This window comes from Hesperophylax consimilis, chromosome 1 (genome assembly GCF_061612785.1).
Source record: "Hesperophylax consimilis isolate HC1 chromosome 1, BYU_Hcon_1.0, whole genome shotgun sequence".
In the NCBI taxonomy this organism is placed as follows: Eukaryota; Metazoa; Arthropoda; class Insecta; order Trichoptera; family Limnephilidae; genus Hesperophylax; species Hesperophylax consimilis.
This window is the reverse complement of record NC_142836.1, coordinates 41322757-41344395: the sequence shown is the minus strand read 5'-3', so window position 1 is coordinate 41344395 and position 21639 is coordinate 41322757. Positions and strand designations below refer to the sequence as shown.

Here is a 21639-nt window from a genome sequence, read left to right as displayed (position 1 = left end):
TGGAACCTAAGCTCAATCCAAATACTAAGTTTGGTGATCGCGCTTTCGGAGTATCTGGGCCGAAGGCTTGGAATAAACTCCCTCCGGAACTAAGATCCATAACAATTCCAACAGAATTCAGGTATAATATAAAAACTTACCTTTTTAAGCTGTCATACCCTTAAATTAAATCTACCATTCCTTAGAGAAAGTCCAGTTATATCCAATTTTCCAATTATGTTCTAAATCCTGTATCTAAATTTCGCTATTAAACAATTAGTTAATGTTAATTAAGTGTTAATCTCAAGTGACCTACCAGGTAAATATTGTAGGTACTCTATATTATTTCCATAAATAGTTAAGTAATAACATAGATCACTGTAGAAATGTATTATAAATTTGTACAGCGCCCTTGAGGTGATTTTGCACAAAAACGGCGCTATACAAGTCATCCAATTATTATTTATTATTATTATTAAGTGAAAATCGATAAAGTATTATTTATTAAAAAATATATGTAAGGCTGAAGGTGAAGACAAGGAAATGGGGAAGGTGGGATATATGTGGCTGATCTAGTCACCACACAAGGCTAAAGCCATTTCAAGCTACGTTTCGATTCTGAATGGTGATCTTTTACCATGACGATACTGATAGTATTTATTGAAAAATGTTATAAAATTGTGATTTTTTTTTATTAATCAACTAAAATTTACTTGGCGTTTATTTACGCGACGTCCGGGTTCGTAGCTAAGGATAGCAGCCACTCAATCATGGAGGCTGTGTGCGGTGTTTACACGGTGTGAAAAGACGGGAAAAAGAGGAATAAGTCGCGATAGCTCAGATTCACAGAAAAGCAGGTCATACGAGGTAGCCCCGCAGCCACTGCACCGAGGAGGCCTTCTCCATTGTTGTCGAGGTGAAGGCGACCACCGTTTTACAGTTTCAAGTGGTGCCGGGGCATGCCTGGCCGCAAGCGAGAGTCACAAGTCACAAGTGCGGATGAGTTCGCCAAATTCACAAGTGTCAGCAAGCAAGCCTCCAACCCTCGGTGTCCGTACTCAGCTCAATCCGGGCGGCTATCAGTCAAACGCGCTATGTGATACGCGCTAGACCGCACTCCTACCTGTTTGTCACTCTGAAATGATCACAGAGATGTCGTGTTTGTGCGAACCAATTTAAAAAACATTTTAGTGCGGCATTGTATATTATTGCTTTTTTGATTCGCGAGTTTTAATAATTTACTGAATAATTTTTATTTGGCTTTAAGAAAATCATTGAAAATGATTGTGCCAACATTCATATCAAAAATATCGGGTAAGTTTAAAAAACTTTTTTTTTCTTAACTCAGTACACAATTTCAACAATATGAATTCCTTTTGAGTACGAGAGTGACAGTTTAAAAATTGGAACTGATTTTTTTTAAATGTCTGTTCTAATCCAGATAAGCTATACGGATACCCACCAATAATAAATCTTACAAAATTATTATTTTTATTCTGAGTAGAAAATCACGTGATAATATAATAATTGTACGATTAATTATAATTGGATATTCGCTTAAAAGTGCAGACCCTTAAAAATTACGAAATCTAACATTACTTATCAAGATTAACCCTAAGAAGTTTTAAAAAAATACACCTTTCAAATATAGAATTAAAATATTTTTTTTGTCAAAAAATAAATGATATTACAGGTAAGTACCGCTTGTGTGAATTCTTGTCGCATCAGTTCCATTAATTAATTCACATTTTTAAAATACGAATAACAATATCTTTCTGTTAAGGAAGCTACGTTATCGCTTGTCTGAATTCTTTATAATATCAGTTGTAATTTTGAAAAAGACACTTAAATTCAAATTAAATCCGAGTTTATTGAACCATTGTTTTAATTTTCATTGATTGAGTTACAATCACAGACACACAACCGAAATTAGTATGTTTGATTGTATTTGAAATACGAAGAAAAAAAGATTTTGTAGAAACAAAAGTTTTAAAAGTCACATGTCGTCATTTACGCCGGTTGTTACTAGTAATGAGTATTTAAATATTTCTTGACTTGCTTTTGTGTTGAATCGCCTGTAGTAGAATTGATTGAGTTTATGAAAAAATATTAAATACAATCAATTTGTTTTTGAAATAATTTAATTGATTATTTCTACGTTTGCTTTCATGTTTATTCTCTTCTCTTATAGTGTGAAGCAATAAGCTAAGAAAAAAGTACTTACCTGTTTGGTTTATGATCGATGCCAATTTATCGCCGTATTGTGTGTGTGTAAAAGAAGTAGTCATGTGTGCAGAGCGTTGACAACCGTGTTACAATGTTTACAAAATGTATTGTGTTAGTATTTAAAAAAATGAAACTTTTCCGTGTTTTCCGTGTCTGTAAATGTTCACGTAAGTTAATACACATTTTCATTATATATATAAATTAAATAATACATTCGAAAACTTTTCCATGAAGCAGGTACGAACTTATTTCTGAAACGAGAATTTGTTCTTTTTTTCAAATTAGTTATCCATAGATATTTTATATGTGAAAGGAAATACTATTCGATATAATCTATTTGGCAAGATTGTAGGTCGATTATTCAACCTTCTAAAAACTCCGTTTTTTTATGTAACTTTCTCAATATTATGTACTTTATTCAGCACGTATGTGTGAGGCGCCGCGCCGCGCAGGTTTGCGCTATCAAAACGTTCGCGAAAGTAAGTAGTACATAACTACGTACCGCCTACCTACATACAAGTTAGAAGAGCACATATAACTTTGTAGGTACAAGTTCCTACTTTTGCAAACTGTGTAATATCCCGCTATATGATGTTGTTAAATTATCTCTGTTATATTATGGTGTCAAATGTTCCTCGACGGTTGTAAAGCCGTATTTGTAAGTTTTATCAACTGTCAAATCGATCGGCAGAATCAAATACAAATGCGTAAACCACTGTTTTACGGAGGCCCCACGAGGCGCCCACTTTAATCGCGAGAAAGAAAGTGGTCATTGCCAGAAGTAGGTACTTACAATAAAATATACACTTCAACAAAAGTACATAGTACTTTTTTTTACATACGTAATACTGGTAACACTATATTTGTATTGCTTTTATTACATATTTATTGTAGCACGCGACTTCGCGTGGGATTTGGATTTTAAAAGTGGAACAATTTATTTTGTCTCTTATTTCTCAGTAGATTTCAACGCTCTTCTATCGAAATGTTTTTGAAAATATGTAACAAACAAAATCATTATTTTTTTAAATAAGGCCATTAAAGTTTAAAATTTATAAATACAAAATTACATGTATTAAGATGTTTATCAGTGATAAACGCGTGAGTGATTAAAAAGAGGCTAATAGTTACTACTGTTACTAGTGTGAGGCAGGTATTATACTAGTTTTAGCGAGGGACGTCATCGTTCTAGTATCTTCTGTCGTGTGAGAAGGAAAAGGTCGATCGTCGTCGACGTACGTACGAACTCTTGCTGGGACTAGTACATATAGGGCTTCCTCCTAGTTTCAACCCTAGTTAAAATTACGTTTAGAGCTGAAAATAGTTTGATATAGTTGTAATTACAGGTGAAAAAAGCTATTCAAATTTCATCACGCTAAAACGCACTACGCACTATGTTTAGTGTGACATTGTGCAAATTTTCTGCAAGATTAGTATTATTTAATGATATCTTTAATAATTTATTGTTCACGTTCAGATTTTTAAAACAAACTTAGGCTCCTATATACCGAGTGTTCTGGAGTAAAGTGTACTAACATCGGGATATGATTCTATATGCTGGTAGACGTAAATAATATAAATAACTTTATTGTTTTTGCTAACACAAAAACATATTTACTGAGAAAAAAATTCCATTTCAACTTTTTGTTGATCCTGAATACTGCCTTAAAACGTTGGAATTTCGAAAAAAATTATTCAACTTCTTGTATCTAATAGAAGCACCTTCCTAAGTTAGTGCACTTGACCTCCGAACGCCTTGTACGAGTATATAATATTATAAGCAAGGTATGTGTTAAAAATGCCCCTCTGCGTGAGATTATAGAGGTCCGTACGTGTTTCACGTGCGGAAATTCCTGAGTTTATTTCGCAATGTGTGTCTTTTTTCATCCTTACTCGTATTTCACAGGAAGGTACCAAGGTAAGTAGGTATTTGCAGGACATGGCTCCTGCCAACTGTAGGGCTATGAACCCGACTGGTCCTCGAACTCGAGTAGCACCGAAAGGGGAACATAATTTATTCATTTACTGGCCGTTTAATATCCTGGAACCAGTGTTTCATATATCTTATTATATAACCGAAAGTGATAATAATAGTTGGCCGTTCAAATTATCGGCTGTCTTTTTAATATTTTTAATTTGAGGTTTTCCTGTCATGCTATATTCAAAAATGTTTACACTCGGTGTATACGCAGGGAAATACGTAATATGTTTTTTTTTCACATTAACATTTTATTATATTACTCAAACTAGTAAGACTAATAAGTTCAAACATACTATTAATATAAACTCTCTCACAAAAATATTTATTTTATTTTATAAATATTAAGTAACGACAAAGAATGGCAATAAATATATCAATGTAACGGTATAAAAGAATGCTGCAAAATATTTTATAATTAATTGAGTCTGTAGAAATATTTGAACTCAAAAATTATCCTCGAAGCTTAAACCAATTGCACCGATTAATAATTTCAATTAGACACAAAGAAATACAGGGTTTTCCAATAAGAGGTGTTATTTTGAATAGCCCGCTATTTCGGTAGATTTTACTTTTGAAGCTGTCATTTTTTGAAATCTGACAAGTAGAAACTACGCCATTAATAAAAATGGAACGATACACACTTCAACAACGCATTGAAATTATTGAGTGATGAGGCCCATTTCCACCTCGGTGGCTTAGTCAACAAGCAAAATTGTCGCATCTGGGGCTCGGAAAACCCAAGAGTTATTGTTGAAAAGCCTCTCTATCTTCAACGTGTGACTGTTTGGTGCGGTTTATGGTCCGGCGGAGTCATTAGACCTTACTTTTTCGAAAATGAGGCTGGAGCAACACTTACGGTGAATGGATTGCGCTATCGAGAGATGATTAATGATTTTTTATGGCCGGAATTGGACGGTATTGATCTGGGCAACGTTAGTTTCAACAAGACGGCGCTACGTGCCACACAAGCAATGAAACCATTGATCTTTTACGATTGAATATCAAAATAACACCTCTTATTGGAAAACCCTGTACTTCCCGTTGGAAGTTGTGAGGCGGATTAAATTAGGGATTCTAGGAAGGGTCTTGAAGGGGTCCGGATTAAACGAAGGAAACAGATGCCCTATAAAAATATGACTGCATTAAATATAAGTATCTAACTCGCAAGTAAATGAAACGACGATATTTGATAGCAATCAAATTTGAAGTTACGTGAATTTCATGCAACAGAAGCAATTTTTTTTCATTCATTCTAGTTGTATTTTTCGACTGACCAAGTCCTCCGAACACAAGCAATATTTTCCGGTTTCTGTGGTAGTAGTAAGAGATTTTCAAAAATCTTTAGGTTATTCGGAACCCAGGAAATGATTTTAAAATAAGTAAATTAATATCAATTAATAAAATCATAAAAAAAAACTTTATGACTTCCCTATCCTGTGAACGTATCTATATAAATGTATAAACAAACAAAAAAACAATAACTCCGTTACACATACAAAATAAAGTCCGCAAACTCAATCTTTTAGAGCAGTTGGAAACAAAAATACAGTAAAATAATTATGCAGGAAAAATAAACATACAATCTTTTCATTTGGAAACTTACGTTTACGACTTTTAATAAAATTAAAAAAATACAATAATTGAGGTAAACTTCAAAGAATAATATTATTAATAACCATTAATAATTTCTTATGTTTTACTCGGAATCTAAATGGCATATGTAATAAAAAATTTTAAAAAAATCATTTTAAGTACCTTTATGGAAATAATAGAAATATATCGTCTGTATGTGGCTTAATCACGTTTTGATAGTGCCTTCAGAAGGCGAAACAACTGTCACGCGTAACAAAAATTGTTTATAAATAAACTTATTTTATAAATTAAATAGTACTTAATAGTATTAAATATATGAAATAAAAACTTTAAAATGAAAACGGAGTTCTACAAATTAAACTTCATAACAATAAATAAACAGAATAGCTACATACTTTGATACACAAAAATATTTTTTTTATGAAATCTGTTTTGTAACGCAAGAAATAGTATTAATTTGCAAAACAATTCGTTTCAATTAATATTACAATGTAAAGTTATATTATGCATTTCAAAAAGGAACACATTAAATAAAATCATGAATAAACAATAACTACCATTCTATTTACACGTTGATTCCGTGTTTTGGAATAAATTGTTATTTTACATGTAACTACTCACACTACACGTCGAACGATGTAAAACTAATTACACTATTTAGCAATCACAATAATAACACGTGAGTACACAAAAAAATTACTCGTTTCATGGATTACTACATATTGTCTATGGGTTACTATTATGAAGTACAGAAAAAACCTAAGCCTAACCGGTTGTCAACAACGTTTTTTTCCCGGTAGTTTCTATCCGGTAATTATCTTTGGCCGGCAATTAAACTTGATTTTAAATTAGTACAGATATCTGATAGCTAGCTAGCGGTGATTGTTAGGATGAACTCCGTCAAATTATGTGTGGCAAGGATGGTAATAATAAATGGACAGCTAAAAGCTGCGGTTTTTGAGGAACGGCTGCGCGACCTTTTGAATACAATACTTATTTTGGATTTGAGGCCAAAATACTCATATATTTCATATACCAAACTGAATATATTTTTTTTAAATAAAAGTGGATTACGCAAATATCTTGTATAGATGTGAGCTATTTTAATCGTTTGTGTTTTAAATTGTAAAATACTAGCAGATTCCCCGAAATACTTCTTTATTGCTAACGTCCTTCTCTATGATAGATATTTAATTTTGTTTTTTACAATCTTCTATTCAGCCCATTACAATCTTCGGTACCTACCTCAGACCATAGATGATACGGGGTACCTACAGAATTATTACAACGGTATAATGGCTCCATAAGATTTTCCATTTCATGATTCAAGATTTATTCGCTGAGATCTATTTTCTTATCCAAATATTTTTCGTTGAACTTTACGATCAAAGATGCTTGTTTAGTTTCTTAAATTTTAGGTGTTATACAACTTTTGACTTAATAATTACATACCATAAAGATAATAATAACAAATCTCCCGAATTACCCAACATCTCAACACACGAAGCTTATATTTCTTGAAAATCGTGTACATTGCCTTTGAATCTAATTTGTTTTATTTATTAAACTATTTTGCAAATATGGATCATCAGTCCTTTCCTATCCTTTTTTCATAACAAGTCACTCCTCACCAGTGGCGTAGCTAGGTAACCAAGGGCCCTGGGGCAAATTAAAAAATGGGACCCCACTGCTATGTAAACTGATTAGGTTTTATCAAATAAAAATATGAAATATGCAAACACTTTAAAAATGCTAATCTACTTAAGCTCTTTTTTGTGCACTGCAGACTGCAGGGCAGGTAATAAAAATATTAAACAGTAACAATATAAATTACAATTAATACTTGGTGTATGTGGCTAATAAAACGAAATAGAAAAGATTCAAGTGTTTATTATATAAAGGTCGGGCCTACCAACTGACTAAATAACAATTATATTTACAATTTTTTCCTAGCTTTAGTTTTCGCAAAAGTATCAATGACTTCCTTTAAATCCAGGCTTGATGCGGTTTTGTTTTCAATTGCTATTAGCGATAAATGTCGGAGTCGAGTTTGGCCCATCTTATTTCTTAAATAATTATTTTTAATTTGCTAAATGACCTTTCAGCTACTGCAGAAGTGACAGGAATTGTAAAGAATAATAACATTTCATATTTGCTCATTATTTCCTTACATAATTGGGGAACAGTCCATGCTTGAGTTAGTTGAGGTAAAACTAGATGGTAAATATTAATAAATTGAAGTGAAAAACTAAGGCCTATAAATAAAGTTGCTTCATCAACATGTTGGTATTAGAAAATCGAATATATTACAGACTGCACTCATACCAATAAAACGTGTATGTAATTGAGATATTACTGTGTCTATATTATATTGAAAATCTCAATTTTAAATATTCTTTCTCGGTTTGGAAATCGGTGATCAGCAGCTAATTCATCAAAATGTTTTTTAACTTTTCTTTGCCTTTTTTCTTGAAAATGGGTATCAATACCATATTTTCTTGCAGTTTCACTGGCTTTGCACTTGAATAATTCGAAATCATTTCTATAAATTTGCAACTTTGCTTTGGTCTCTGCTAAAACTTTACTCGCCTCGCCCAAATTGATGTCGCATTTTTGTAAAGTTTTGGATGCATAATTGATGTCGTTCAATACACTGTGCATGAATTCGCAAAGCAACACGAACTCGAAATTTTTGCATTTTTGTTTTAATACTCTCTGCTTCACTACGCTCATCTTTATTAGGACTCTTTAGAACTATTTCTTATAATGCTTTGATAATATCAAAATAAGTTTTATTGCAGATATCGTATTGACCCTATTGGACCATCTAGTCGGATTTAGTTTTTTTAGAGTGGTGTCCGATTCGCCAGTGAATTTCGACAGTAGATCCCAACGTCTGATGCTGTTTCCGAAAAAGTTATACAAATCTTGCAACGTTGCGAAAAAAAACTGTATATCCACACAACTGCTAACGGCATCATTTCTCACCAAATTTAAATAATGAGTGGCAGGTAAGTACTCTGCGTTAGGCTGGATATCCTTAATATGTTTTTGTACACCATTATACACACCACTCCACTGGCTCCATCATAGCCTTGCCCCACACATTTTTTTAAATCCATATTTTTGTCGATAAATAATGTTGTCACTTGGTTGACTAAATCTACTGCCCCGCATTTGATGGCTGCATAAAAGCCTAGAAACACTTATTTTACTTCTATATCAATTGGCTGTCCATTTTCCGATCTGGTTATTACTGCATACCTCACAACAATGCTTAGCTGATCTACCTTCGATATGTCCTGTGTCGTATCCATTATGATGGCAAAAAACGGTGACGCTCTAATTTGTTCTAGTAGATGGGTTTCGAGTTTGGTCCCCAAGCTCTCAATCATTTCATTTTGAATTGTTGCACTCAGATATCTTGTAGATCCTAAAAACATAAAAAAACACAATTTCAAAAATGTCAAGTCAAGTTAAACAGTTAATAATTATAAACAAAATAAAACGATAAAAAACTTAGAGATAATTATTATTACCTTTTGGCATATCCAAAACTTGCAGCAAAATGTGATCATATCGGGCGATAAGCTCTACAAAGGACAGAAAATTTCAGTGGTATCCTTCCTTGACTTAAGTCTTCTTGATGTCCTCTCAAAGCCAAAGAACTCTTTGCTAGGGTAAGTATGATATCGCATAACCTTTGAAGAACCATTTTCCAAAATGATGCTTCTTTGCGAATTTCATTTTCAAGTTCCTTGTCGATAGTATTAGTTTCGTTTTTTTCCCAAAATTCATACACAGCACATGCTTCCGAATGGCCACTTGAACAACTGTGTTGTTTAATTCTTTCTGATAAATGCTTCCAATCTCGAATTCCCGTACACCAAACATTATTCCTTTGTGAAGCAAATAACCAGCAGGGTTGACAATAGGCAGCGTCTAGTATTTTGAAATAACACAACCAAAAACGATTAACTGGCCCATATTTAGAACACGAAAAGTAGTAAGATTTTGAAAAACACCTATTGTTCTGGTTGATGTCTGTTGGAAAAGGTCCTGAAGGCTGTAAAGGCCCCATATCAAGAATTTGACGTTTTTCGTTATCACTTAATATTTTGTTCGTGAAGTTTCCAAGTCATAAGAAGATTTGTCGTACACATTTTCGAAAAATGTAGAGGTCTATGGTTCCTCCAAACCCTCCGCTCTTATGTGTGTCATGCAAACATCATCCACGTTCACATGATCGGCGGCGGAGGTATCTCCAACTGCAATAATTGTCGAATCTTCTTCAGTGGGCTTCTCAACCAACACTGCAGTTACCACATTATTTGAGTCACTATCAATAGAAATATTTTGGCCAGATGTACTTGCAGAAGGCTGACTAAAAAACTTGTCAATTTTGGGAAATTTTTGTTTACTGTCTTCTCTTTCTTGGCGTTGTTTGCGTTTAAATGCACCACTGAGTTTCTTCTTTTTATCCATATTTTAATACGCTACAAGTGTCGTTGGGGAATGACGCACATATCACTATCCGTCAAATTGACAACACTGCCAACCTACAGAAAGAATTTAGGGGAATTCCCTAGGCATAACTTTTGAATTTCTCCAAACTGAGTTGTCATGATTAAAGTGGGGTTGCAAGTTGCAACCTGTCATATTTATAGTGAAAATGGGAGAAATTTCCAAAAGTTCAGTTCGAACGAGATTTCTGGTAAGGATTCGAGGGCCCCCTGAGCTTGAGGGCACCGGGGCACTGCCCCGCGTAGTCCCTAGGTAGCTACGCCGCTGCTCCTCACATTTATCTGAACCCCCTCTCGGCTTGCGATGTAAATAAATTACAAAGATGATTTTTTTTTAATAGGTCAATTTAAATTAATTTATTTTATACTAGCTTCGCTGTTGCTCATGTCTTTCTCGGGCGTCTCCGACTTTTTCTACCATCAACTACTTTATACCACAACAGTACATTTAAAAAACTACATTACATCATCTAATTCGACTCCGTATCTCATTCCGTTGCAGAGATTTTACAGAGTATTCATCGGACGTCCTCGACTTCCTCTACCATTCAAGCTACTCTCTAAGCACTCCTGGCACTAATAAGAACAAACTTTGAAATTTTCAGCGATATCTGTCGACTACTTTTCGAGTTTCTCGAGCGCAAACATACGCAGGCTGAATTTTTATATATTATACTAGCTGCACCCCGCCACTGCTGTTGCTCAGTCTGGCTGTGCTGATAGAGAAACAACAGAGCGGGTTGCTTTTATGTCCAACAGATGGCGCTGTTAAAAAAAACATGTTTTACCTGTCACCTATATAATACAGATACATAATAACACAAGTGTATTTGTGTCAAAATTGCAAAGCAATCAGTGAAGATCTTTCGGAGATTTAAGATTTTTAGATTTCAAACGAAAAGTAACATTTTTATTTATATAGAAAGATTACGATTAAGATTAAATGTATATTTAAATATTATGCTTTGCAAATCGCCTTCAAGGTGGATTACACATTAAAATAACGTTATGAAACGCATACCTACTAATATATATATATATTTTTTTTTTATATTAACTCCACACAGGAGGCCCTGAAGAAAATAATTTCCCTCAAGGCCTATGTCATCTTTGGGGATGCTGTGTGGAGGGTCTTTTTGTGGAGAGGAAGGAGTGAACATGGGTCTTGAAGAGTCCCATGTTGTAGGAGGGAGGAAACACAGAGGCCGGCAGTTCGTTCCACAGCCGAGCTGTTGAACTTAAGAACGAATCGTAGAAGCGACCCGTTCTCATGTGACAAGTGTCAACCGTGTACAAATGTTGGGCACGCGTTTGGCGTGTATCCCGACTACGCACCGGTGCCGAAGGGATCAATGACGCTAGTTCCTCAGAGCATCTTCCATTGTAATACCGATAGAACAAGGACAGCATACCTACCTGACGCCTGTGCTCTAAAGATTGCAGTCCGTTTGTTAAGATTGGGGAATCTATCAAACGGACCGCCCGTTTCTGCACAGAGTCAAGGGTTTTTTTCAGGTATTTAGGGGCTCCGGACCAGAGATGGCTGCCAAATTCGACAGTAGGGCGCACTTGCGATTTGTACAGGGTCAGCAGTTGTGTACTATTAAAGTATCTGCGGGCCCTGTACAGTACGCCCAGCTTCTGAGAGGCCAGCTTTACTCTGGCTTCGATGGAGCCCCCATACCTGAGCTGGTCACTTATAGTTACACCAAGCATATCAATGGAAGGCCTATTCGGAAGATTGCTTCCGTTGAAGGAGACTAGATTATCATTTGGATCCCTTTTAGACGTAATCAGACAGGATTGGGTCTTTGAAACATTAAATTCGACGAGATTATTTTTACCCCAGGAGGAAATACTCTCGAGATAACCGTCCATTCTCTGCTTCAAAGCCCTCCGAGCCGTTGGAGTTTGTGTGCCCTTTGGGGGCTTGTCAAACAAAAAGCTATCATGAACTGTACTGTCATCCGCGTAACAATGAATCGGTGCACATGTCAAAAGGTCATTGATATTATTATTATGTATTATGAAGAAACTGAAATATAACTAAATTAGGTACTAAAATATGGCAAGTGTGCTGAGTGTTATGTGCTACTGATCTAACAATTATCTTTCCTTCGTTGATAAGTCAGTTTCATATCTTACAGATAAATTATAATTAATACCTTTTTAATTTAATTTTCATTGTTTCTCACAATGAACATTGTGAATAACTTGTAAGAAATTACCAATCAATACTGTCTAAACTAAACACATGCATACTGAACATGTTTTATGACAAAATCTATATCGAGTGACGCAGGATAAATTCAGTGAACATATTGTAACAAAATATGGCAACATACTAATTTAAAATGTTAGTCGTATGTGCATTATAACAAAAACTGTTAGGATTATTGGCAAAGTATCAATTTACAATAAAATAATATACAAAAATGAAATATTTTTGGAAGATTTGTCTTTAATCGGCTAATATCTGGAGTTGTAGCGATCAAAATAAACTTTAAGCTGCTCTCATCAACAAACGGGATTTTGAAGTTACGATATTTTACATGGAGAAAAATGAGGCTGGATTATTTATTGAAACTCTGGTAAAAATGTGAAAGCAATCAATTTCCTGATAAAATATGAGTCCTAATATATCGTAACACGTGTTCATGCAGGTGTCCTTTCCCTGATAAATAATATGACGAAATGCTACAATGTTATAGTATTTTTATAAACACGTGTTTCGCCGTCCTCATAACACATTCGCGTTTTACTGATAATGTGTTAGGAAATCTGTCAATTCATTCGTCAAAGGCCCCGTTTTTAACAGGAAGAGAATAATTTGACCAGATTTTTATTAAATTATCAATATTTTTTAGCAGCAGTAAGTTTTCTCCGCGTAAGTAGGAGGGGTCATTAAATATTAAGTTTTTTACGTCATACCAATAAAACTTCTTTAAAAATATAATTACCGATTAAAAATATATATATATATATATATATATTTCTTTTTATGTGACACCTTACAAGAGCGCCCCTGTGTAGTATAAAGGTAGGGAACAATGTCTCCACCCGGTTGGGTTTTGAGGCGAGTTGAGGTAGGGGCTGTAGGAAGGGATTTATTAATGCGGGTCTTGAAGAGGCCAATATTTTATAAAGGAGGAAAAACAGATGCCCGTAGCTCGTTCCACATACTGGCCGACTTAATGCAAAAATTAGTAGAATAAACGGTCCTTCTAATAAACAGCCAACATCAACTGTTCCGCTTGTGTCCTTCGAGTTTGTGGTTGTATGTATTTTAGATAATAAATCAGAAAAAAAAATCGTTGATAAACTTATAAATAGTTCTTAACAATAGCGCCACCTATCAAGTGTCTAACCAACCATTGGATATTATTAAGAGAAAGCTACAAGCCAAAAATATGTATATTCGTGGTATACTTTATACTGTAGGTAATAGACATTAAAATCGCTTGACAGAGTCTAGAAACTATTTTGTAAGTAATTTTATAAGAAAGCTAAAAAGTTAATCATGTGAAACTGTCACAGATAATCTTAGCTATAATGCTGTATTTTTTTGAACTTGTTTCCTTTACGCTTTCATACATTTCTATTGAAAAAATTTTTTTTTCAGTAGCTTACATTTATATTTTTTATTGAGTAATTATTTTTTCATTTGTATCCTACTTAAGCGAAACGATAGGAAAACCTTCAACTTATCTAAATTATATTTTTAGGTAATTCATAATGTACACCAATTCGTTATAAAGATTAATCAAAATAGTGATTTAGCATTAAGCTTCGCCTTAACGTACGAAATTAACTACAAACACAGTGACAAGTGATTTTATATTGCTGTTCATAAAATCGAAAAAAAAATTAACCAGAATTATCATGAAAAAAAAGATTGTTTCTTCTTCATGTTAGTTTTAAACGCTTTTTTTATTAATCATAAGCATTATTACAATGGATATTTTATTTTTAAGTTTTTAATGTCCCGTGAAGATAGCCACATTGGACGCGGCATTGCTTATCAAATTCTCATTCACGAGTCCTAAAACGGAAAAACTTATGAAGAAAATCTCACACTAAGAAAATACGATAAGATATTCGTTCCTTCGTGCCCATATAAAATATATACCGTGTCCGGAAACTCGTAGCATAAGCGGAAAAATAAAGAATAAATTTACATTAAAAAGTAAGCAAAAAAATAGATCTGATCTTTTCGTTTTTTTTGCACTGCATAAAAACTGACAAAGCGTTAATCTATAAAGCAATTATTAAATTGCAATTTTGGCAAGCCGCTTGAAGTCCCGAAAGCCCTTCTGGGCGGAAGGAGAGAGGCTCCTCCGATTACCTCTCACCCCAGAAGATAGGAGGAAACTTGAGTGGCAAACGGCCAACGTGGAAAATGCCCATCTCATACAGGACCCCACCGAGAGACAGCCTGGGTTCGCATTGCCTCGCAAAACCTGGTCCGCTATCAATAGGTTAAGATGCTACCATAGCCGCTGTGCCTTAAAGAGTCGGCGATGTGTGAATGTGGACAACAAATGCCCGCTTCATTCATTCCCCGGCGGGATTGATGGGGTTAAAATGGCGACGCCTGATGCCCTAGACTGGCTCGCAGACCTAGATGTCCCCCTCTGACCTCCCCACCATACGAAAGAAGAAGAATTATTAAATACAGTAATGATTTGAAAAATTGTTGTAAAATTAAAAGAAAAAAGGGAGGCGGAGGAGTCGAAATAAAAACCGGCTGTAAAGAAAACGTGTTTGCTATAAAAAATGTGATGAGATTTGCATTTCAATTTCTGTGTATTTCAAATGCGCCATATACATCTTATTTTTAATTTTCCGTTTAAACAAATACTGTTTTAGAAACTAGGTAAAATTATCTTTCCGGTATATGCATTTAAAACAATCGTTACGTTTTCTAAATAATACAATTTTATTATAAAACGTGAAAATGTTGTGAAAAACGCTAACCATATTTTTTACTTAATTTTTTACTCCAATTATAAAAAAATGAGAGAACTCGATATTTCGAAAACACGTTCGTTTTGTTTGGGAAAATTATAAAAAAACTGTACCTTCACTTTTATCTCGTTCAAAATAAGAAAATATTTTTTAAAGTTAAACTGATTGTTACGATAGCAGCGCTAAATATGAATTATTCATTTTGTGTATTTTTAGGAACTTATTAATGGATTCCAGTATAAATATTTGAGACAAACTGAAAAGATTTATTATTTCTATTTCCGCGTGATAGAAAAAAATATAAAAAATACTTTTATAAAATATGGACGCCCGGTCATATATGACCCTAAAACGCTGGAGGGGTTAAGAATGATTAATTTTTTTAAGGCGAAGCTTAGTTCCAAATCACTATTTTGATTAATCTTTATAACGAATTGGTGAACATGAGCCTCCATTACTAAATCCCATTTCTGCTTCCAAGTTGAATGTGAAGGGAGCCCAAAACATTGATATAAGTCATATAGACGAATCAGATGTTAAATCTTCAATTAATAACATGAAACATACACATTCACTTGGGCCAGACTTTCTTCCAGTATTTTTTTTAAAAGGATGTGTTGAATTTTTAAAAATGCCACTAAGTTTTATATTCAACCTATCTTTAGATACTGGTATATTTCCTGATTCCTGGAAAGTCTCAAAAATTTGTCCCATTTTCAAAAGTGGATCAAAGACATCTGTCGAAAATTTCAGGCCAGTGGCAATACTTTCCGCCCCGGCTAAGTTATTCGAATCGATAATTCATAAACATGTGCTGTTTCAAGTAGAGCCTTTCTTAATATCGGAACAGCATGGGTTTAGAAAAGGTCGATCAACAGATACTAACCTACTGGTACTCACAGATTATATTTCCAAATCTTTAGATAAGGGCTACCAAGTAGATTGCTCATATAATGATTTCTCGAAGGCATTTGATACCGTAAACCATGACATATTATTAAATAAATTGTCAACTATAGGTTTTTCTTTACGGTTTCTCATATTCTTTGCAAGCTATTTTACTGGAAGAAAGCAATTTGTATCTCATGGAATATTCTTGTCAAAATTATTCCTTGTGCTGTCAGGCGTTCCACAGGGCTCTAATTTAGGACCACTCCTCTTTCTGATTTTTATTAACGATATTACAGAAAATATTCTGCATTCCAGGTCACTTCTTTTTGCTGATGACCTAAAACTATTCTTGGAAATTAAAACTTTAGAAGACTGCATTCGACTCCAATCGGACATTAATAGAATTGTTGACTGGAGTAAACGGAATCGGATCGAATTCAATGTTTCTAAATGTTTCATTCTTTCTTTCACACGGGCACGTCATACTTGGTTTTACCGGTATACCATGAATGCCCGAAGTTAAAAACGTGTCTCCACTATGAAAGATCTTGGCATCATGTTTGATAGTAGGCTGACATTTCATACTCATATCGAAATGACGTGTAGTGCTTCACTGAAAATGCTGGGCTTCGTCCTACGCACTGCGAGGAATTTTAGAGACACCCGGGTTCTCCAAGTGCTATACATTGCGTTGGTTAGGAGTAGGCTTGAGAGTGGGTCGGTGGTTTGGAGCCCACATCAGGTGAAGTATTCCCTTATGTTGGAGAGAGTGCAGAAGAAATTTCTGAGATTCCTCTACCTGAGGGAGTATGGCTACTACCCGAGGCTCTATCCTACTGACTTTCTCTTGGGCATGCTCGGTATGAACCATCTACGGGTCAGAAGAGATGTGCATATTGTATCACACTTCTTCAAACTGATTCGTGGATGGTTTGAAAATCCGACTATCATGGAGAGTATTAGTCTCTATGTTCCTGATGGTTATCTCCGTCACCGACAGCATAGACTGTTTTATCTCCCGGCCTGCAGGACCAACTTGCCAATGGTCATGCCGGTGGGGAGAGCAGTCTTGCTGTTGAACAGAATTAATTCGGATATCGACATATTTAGCATCGGTGAAGCTGCCTTTAAAAGGCAAGCTCTATTGATGCTGGTATAGTTTATACACCGCTAACTATTATGTAATACCATTTTACAAATATACTTAAAAACGAAATAAAATGTAATTTTGTAATGTTTTTAAAGGAATAAACAAATTGAATTGAATTGAATTGAAAAACATTATGAATACCAAAAAAAATGCTTTAGATAAATTGAAGGTTTTCCTATCGCTTCTCTTGAGAAGAATACAAAAAAAATAATAAATTACTAAATAAAAAATATAAATGTAAACCACGAAAAAAAAATTTTGTTCAATAGAAATGTACGAAGGCATATAGGAAACAACATAAAAAATGCATTGTTATAGCTAAGATTATCTGTGACAGTTGCACTCGTTTAACTTTTTTGCTTTCTTATAAAATTATTTTGAAAATAAATAAAAAACAGTTTTTTGCTTGAAATCGAACGCTTCTAGACTCCGTTTATCAAGCGATTTTATTGCCTATTACCTGCAATATAAGGTATACCAAGAATATACACATTTTCGGCTTGTAGCTTCCTTTAAAATGTATCACAAAATAGACTACAAATTGTACAAAAATGTAATGTACATTAATATAGTTTCACGCTTGTAGGTTCTACGAGTTTCCGGACACCGTCTAATAACTTAATAAAATAAACTTGTATTATTTAACATTTTACCATAAAATCTTTTATTTATATTACTTACTTAATAATGAGTCACTCTTGAAACTTGCTACGATTTAACCAAAAAAACACCATGACAACTTGTTAAAAAAACTAAATACATAAGAGTTATAAATATAATATTAAAAAAAACCTTTGCATATGACTCTAGGAGAGCCCTGAGCCTTGTTCACACAATGATAAAATATTTTCTAGGTTTTATAGCTATTTTATGACATTTTTTATCCGTTGAGCAGTTGAGTAATTATTATCTAAAAAAAAAAATTATTCTTTGAATATAAATATGATTACATTGGCTCGGTGAAATGAACACAATTTTTATTGTCAACCCTGTTCCACTTGTTATTTTTATTTATTTTGTTTACTAGCTGCGCCCCGCCACACGTTGCTGAGGCTCAGTCTGCCCGTGCAGATAGAAAAACAATAGCGCGTGTTACTTTTACATCCAAAAGATGGCGATGTTTAAAAAAAAAAACATGTTAGTCCAACAGATGGCGCTGTTTTTTAAAATAGCATGTTTTTATCTGTCACAGGTGACATTTATAGGTAACTATGTAAACTAGTTTTTGTTTCATCACTTTTCATAACTTTTTGTAGGTGTGTTGAATTGTCTTTTTGATGAAATATGGAATCATTAAAAATATCTGCTTTTTAATTTATTGAATCGGAGAGTATATTAACAAATTGTTATTGTCATTATTGTTGCAGTGAACGATATTTTAAGTTCGCGTGACTCAGGAACATGTAATGAAATCAATTGGAATAATGCAGGGCTGTCTGTGTGAAATAAAACAATGAAATATCTAAATAATATGCGTTTCATTGCGTAATTTTTTGTGCAATCCACCTTGAAGGCGTTCTACAAAGCATCTTCTTTTTTCGTATGGTGGGGAGGTCAGAGGGGGACATCTAGATCTGCGAGCCAGTTTAGGGCATCAGGCGTCGCCATGTGAACCCCATCAATCCCGCCGGGGAATGAATGTAGCGGGCATTCGTTGACGACATGTTCGGTGGTCTGCACCGCACCACATTCACACATCGCCGCCTCTTTAAGGCCCCATCTGTGCATCATGTGGGCACAGCGGCTATGGGAGACCAGGTTTTGCGAGGCAATGAGAACCCAGGCTGGCTCTCGGTGGGGTCCTGTATGAGATGGGCATTTCCCACGTTATACGTTTGCATAATATATTGCTACAAAGGATAATATATAAATGTACATTTAATCTTATTCGCAATCTATCTATATAAATAAAAATGTAAATGTTCGTTTGTTCAAAATCGTAACTCTCCGAAACTTCTTCACCGATTGCTTTGAAATGTTCACACAATGTTACATTCGAATACGCGTATGTTTTTATATACCTCAAGTATATAGATGTCACCTATGACAGGTTAAATGTGTTTTTTTTAAACAGCACCATCTGTTGGATATAAAAGCAAAACGCGCTATTGTGTCTCTCTCTATCTGAAGAGACAGACTGAGCCACAGTGATTTAAAGAATCTCAAGTAAGGATATAAAAACCTCCATGAAAAAATAGGTTTAACATATAATTAAAATAGGTATGACATATAATTAAAGCATTAAATATACTCTCAATATCTCCCGGTAAAATACCACAATTCAGAATTTAAATGTTACTTAAATGGCATTAACCGTGTTTGATTACCAGATCTGAATTGCCAAATACTTCCCCACCTCCTTCACCTTCACACTACCTACACTACTTCACACTACACTGCCTCACAAAATACCCCAATTTTGTTAATAAGTAAGAATTATAATTAGAACCCCACACTTAATAATACCTTATTAAGAGCATAACACCAGTATTAACAGAGTTTTCTGTTTAATTGGAAAAGCGGATAAATTTTGGTAACATCTTATATAAAACATGTGGAATATCTGAAATAATGTAATTAAAATACTGCAAATAAATTATCATACATTTTTCCTTTAACCATATATTTTTATTTTCTGTAGAAAACAATACATAGATGATCTCACCGATAAGATATTTAAGTACCTACATAAACATGTAAAGTACATACTTAAAACAAAACATTTATGGCTAATAAAATTTTGCGCATATCGCACGAACGACACTGTGCAAAATGGACAATTAAAAACGTAACTTGTTCTTTTATTTAAAAGTATAATGCAGAACAGACCAACATGTGTCAACATGTGTGTTTCTTTGTATTGTCACAATATTTACCTTCCATTTCCATATTTCAGCTATCTAAAGAAGCAAACTGTAGCATTACATATTATGTAGTCTGAATATTAAATTAATTTTGAGGGCAAACAGTGTTATCTTACAAATAAGCAATAAACTAATCCAAAGAAAACAAAACTTTTGCAGCCTTACTAAAAAAGGTGTGAAAATTTAATTCAATTGATAGACGACTATGTGTGTGAAAACCTTACTAATAGAAAAGTAAAATAAAAACTGAACAAATCAGCCTTTTTGAATTCATTTTGGCACAATACTCGTATAAACCTAGATTTATTTTTAAATTTCCATTTACATACGTGTGCATTTATTTTATTAATCACAGATCAGCAACATCATCAGCTGTAGGCAGACTGATGGAACCTAAGCGCAAGCCAAATACTAAGTTTGGTGATCGCGCTTTCGGAGTATCTGGGCCGAAGGCTTTGAATAAACTCCCTCCGGAACTAAGATCCGTAACAAGTCCAACAGAATTCAGGTCTAAACTAAAAACTTACCTTTTTAAGCTGTCGTACCCTTAAATTAAATATACCATTCCTTAGAGAAAGTCCAGTTTTATTCAATTTTCCAATTATGTCCTAAATCCTGTATCTAAATTTCGCTAATAAACAATTAGATAATGTTAATTGAGTGTTGGTCTCAAGTGACCTACCAGGTAAATATTGTACTGTACATTATCTCCATAAATAGTTAAGTAATAACATAAATCACTGTAGAAATGTATAATAAGTTTGTACAGCGCCCTTGAAGTGATTTTGCACAAAAACGGCGCTATACAAGTCATCCAATTATTATTATTATTATAAAAAACATCACTTTCATGAAATGGTTATACAATCATACAATTTCGTGTATCAATTAATGAATGTAAGTCTTGCAACTGGATATTAACCCTCTTCTTAACATGCGATCAAGCTGAAACTTGTCAGTTAGACTCGTTGTTGATGACAATGCATTCTGTCAACGTTTGGTAGCAATCACGCAAACATAAGCAGACTTATACGCATTTCTCTGAAATTGGATGACACTACAGTACTTAATACAAGAAACAAATATCGGTTCTACCCGATCGTGATTTGGCTCTGTGTTTAGCGCGGTTTTCAAGTAGTTCACAACAGTTAAGAGCCAGTCTCCGGCAGTGGCGGCTCATTACTTTTGGCTACACTAGAGTGCTAATATTACAAAATAAATCACTTTTGATGTTGTTGTAGCTGTAAACGATTTTTTATTTTTTTCGAAAGTTCGATGTTTGTATTAAGTTTTTCAGGAAACCGTACGGCCTAACTGAAATTTCCTGAAAATCTTCATACGAAAAATCGAATTTTCGAAAAAAAAATAGTTTTCGTAGTAATAATCGATTACTAAAAATAGATGTATTCTTGTCAGGTTTATCCACATAGCCCTGGAGAAAGGAAACTTAACGAGTTAAAGGAA

The 21639-nt window shown here is 34.1% G+C and overlaps 1 protein-coding gene across 1 annotated transcript in view; it reads left to right on the top strand.

Moving 5' to 3' along the window:
* The first annotated feature begins 918 nt into the window (after positions 1-918).
* Positions 919-21639, top strand: part of LOC149426909 (sialin) — a 52913-nt gene continuing 32192 nt past the window's right edge. The window contains exon 1 of the mRNA XM_089639064.1: positions 919-1293. Coding sequence (XP_089495190.1) covers positions 1260-1293 — 34 coding nt within the window. The 5' untranslated portion in view covers positions 919-1259. The remainder of the gene's footprint in view (positions 1294-21639) is intronic.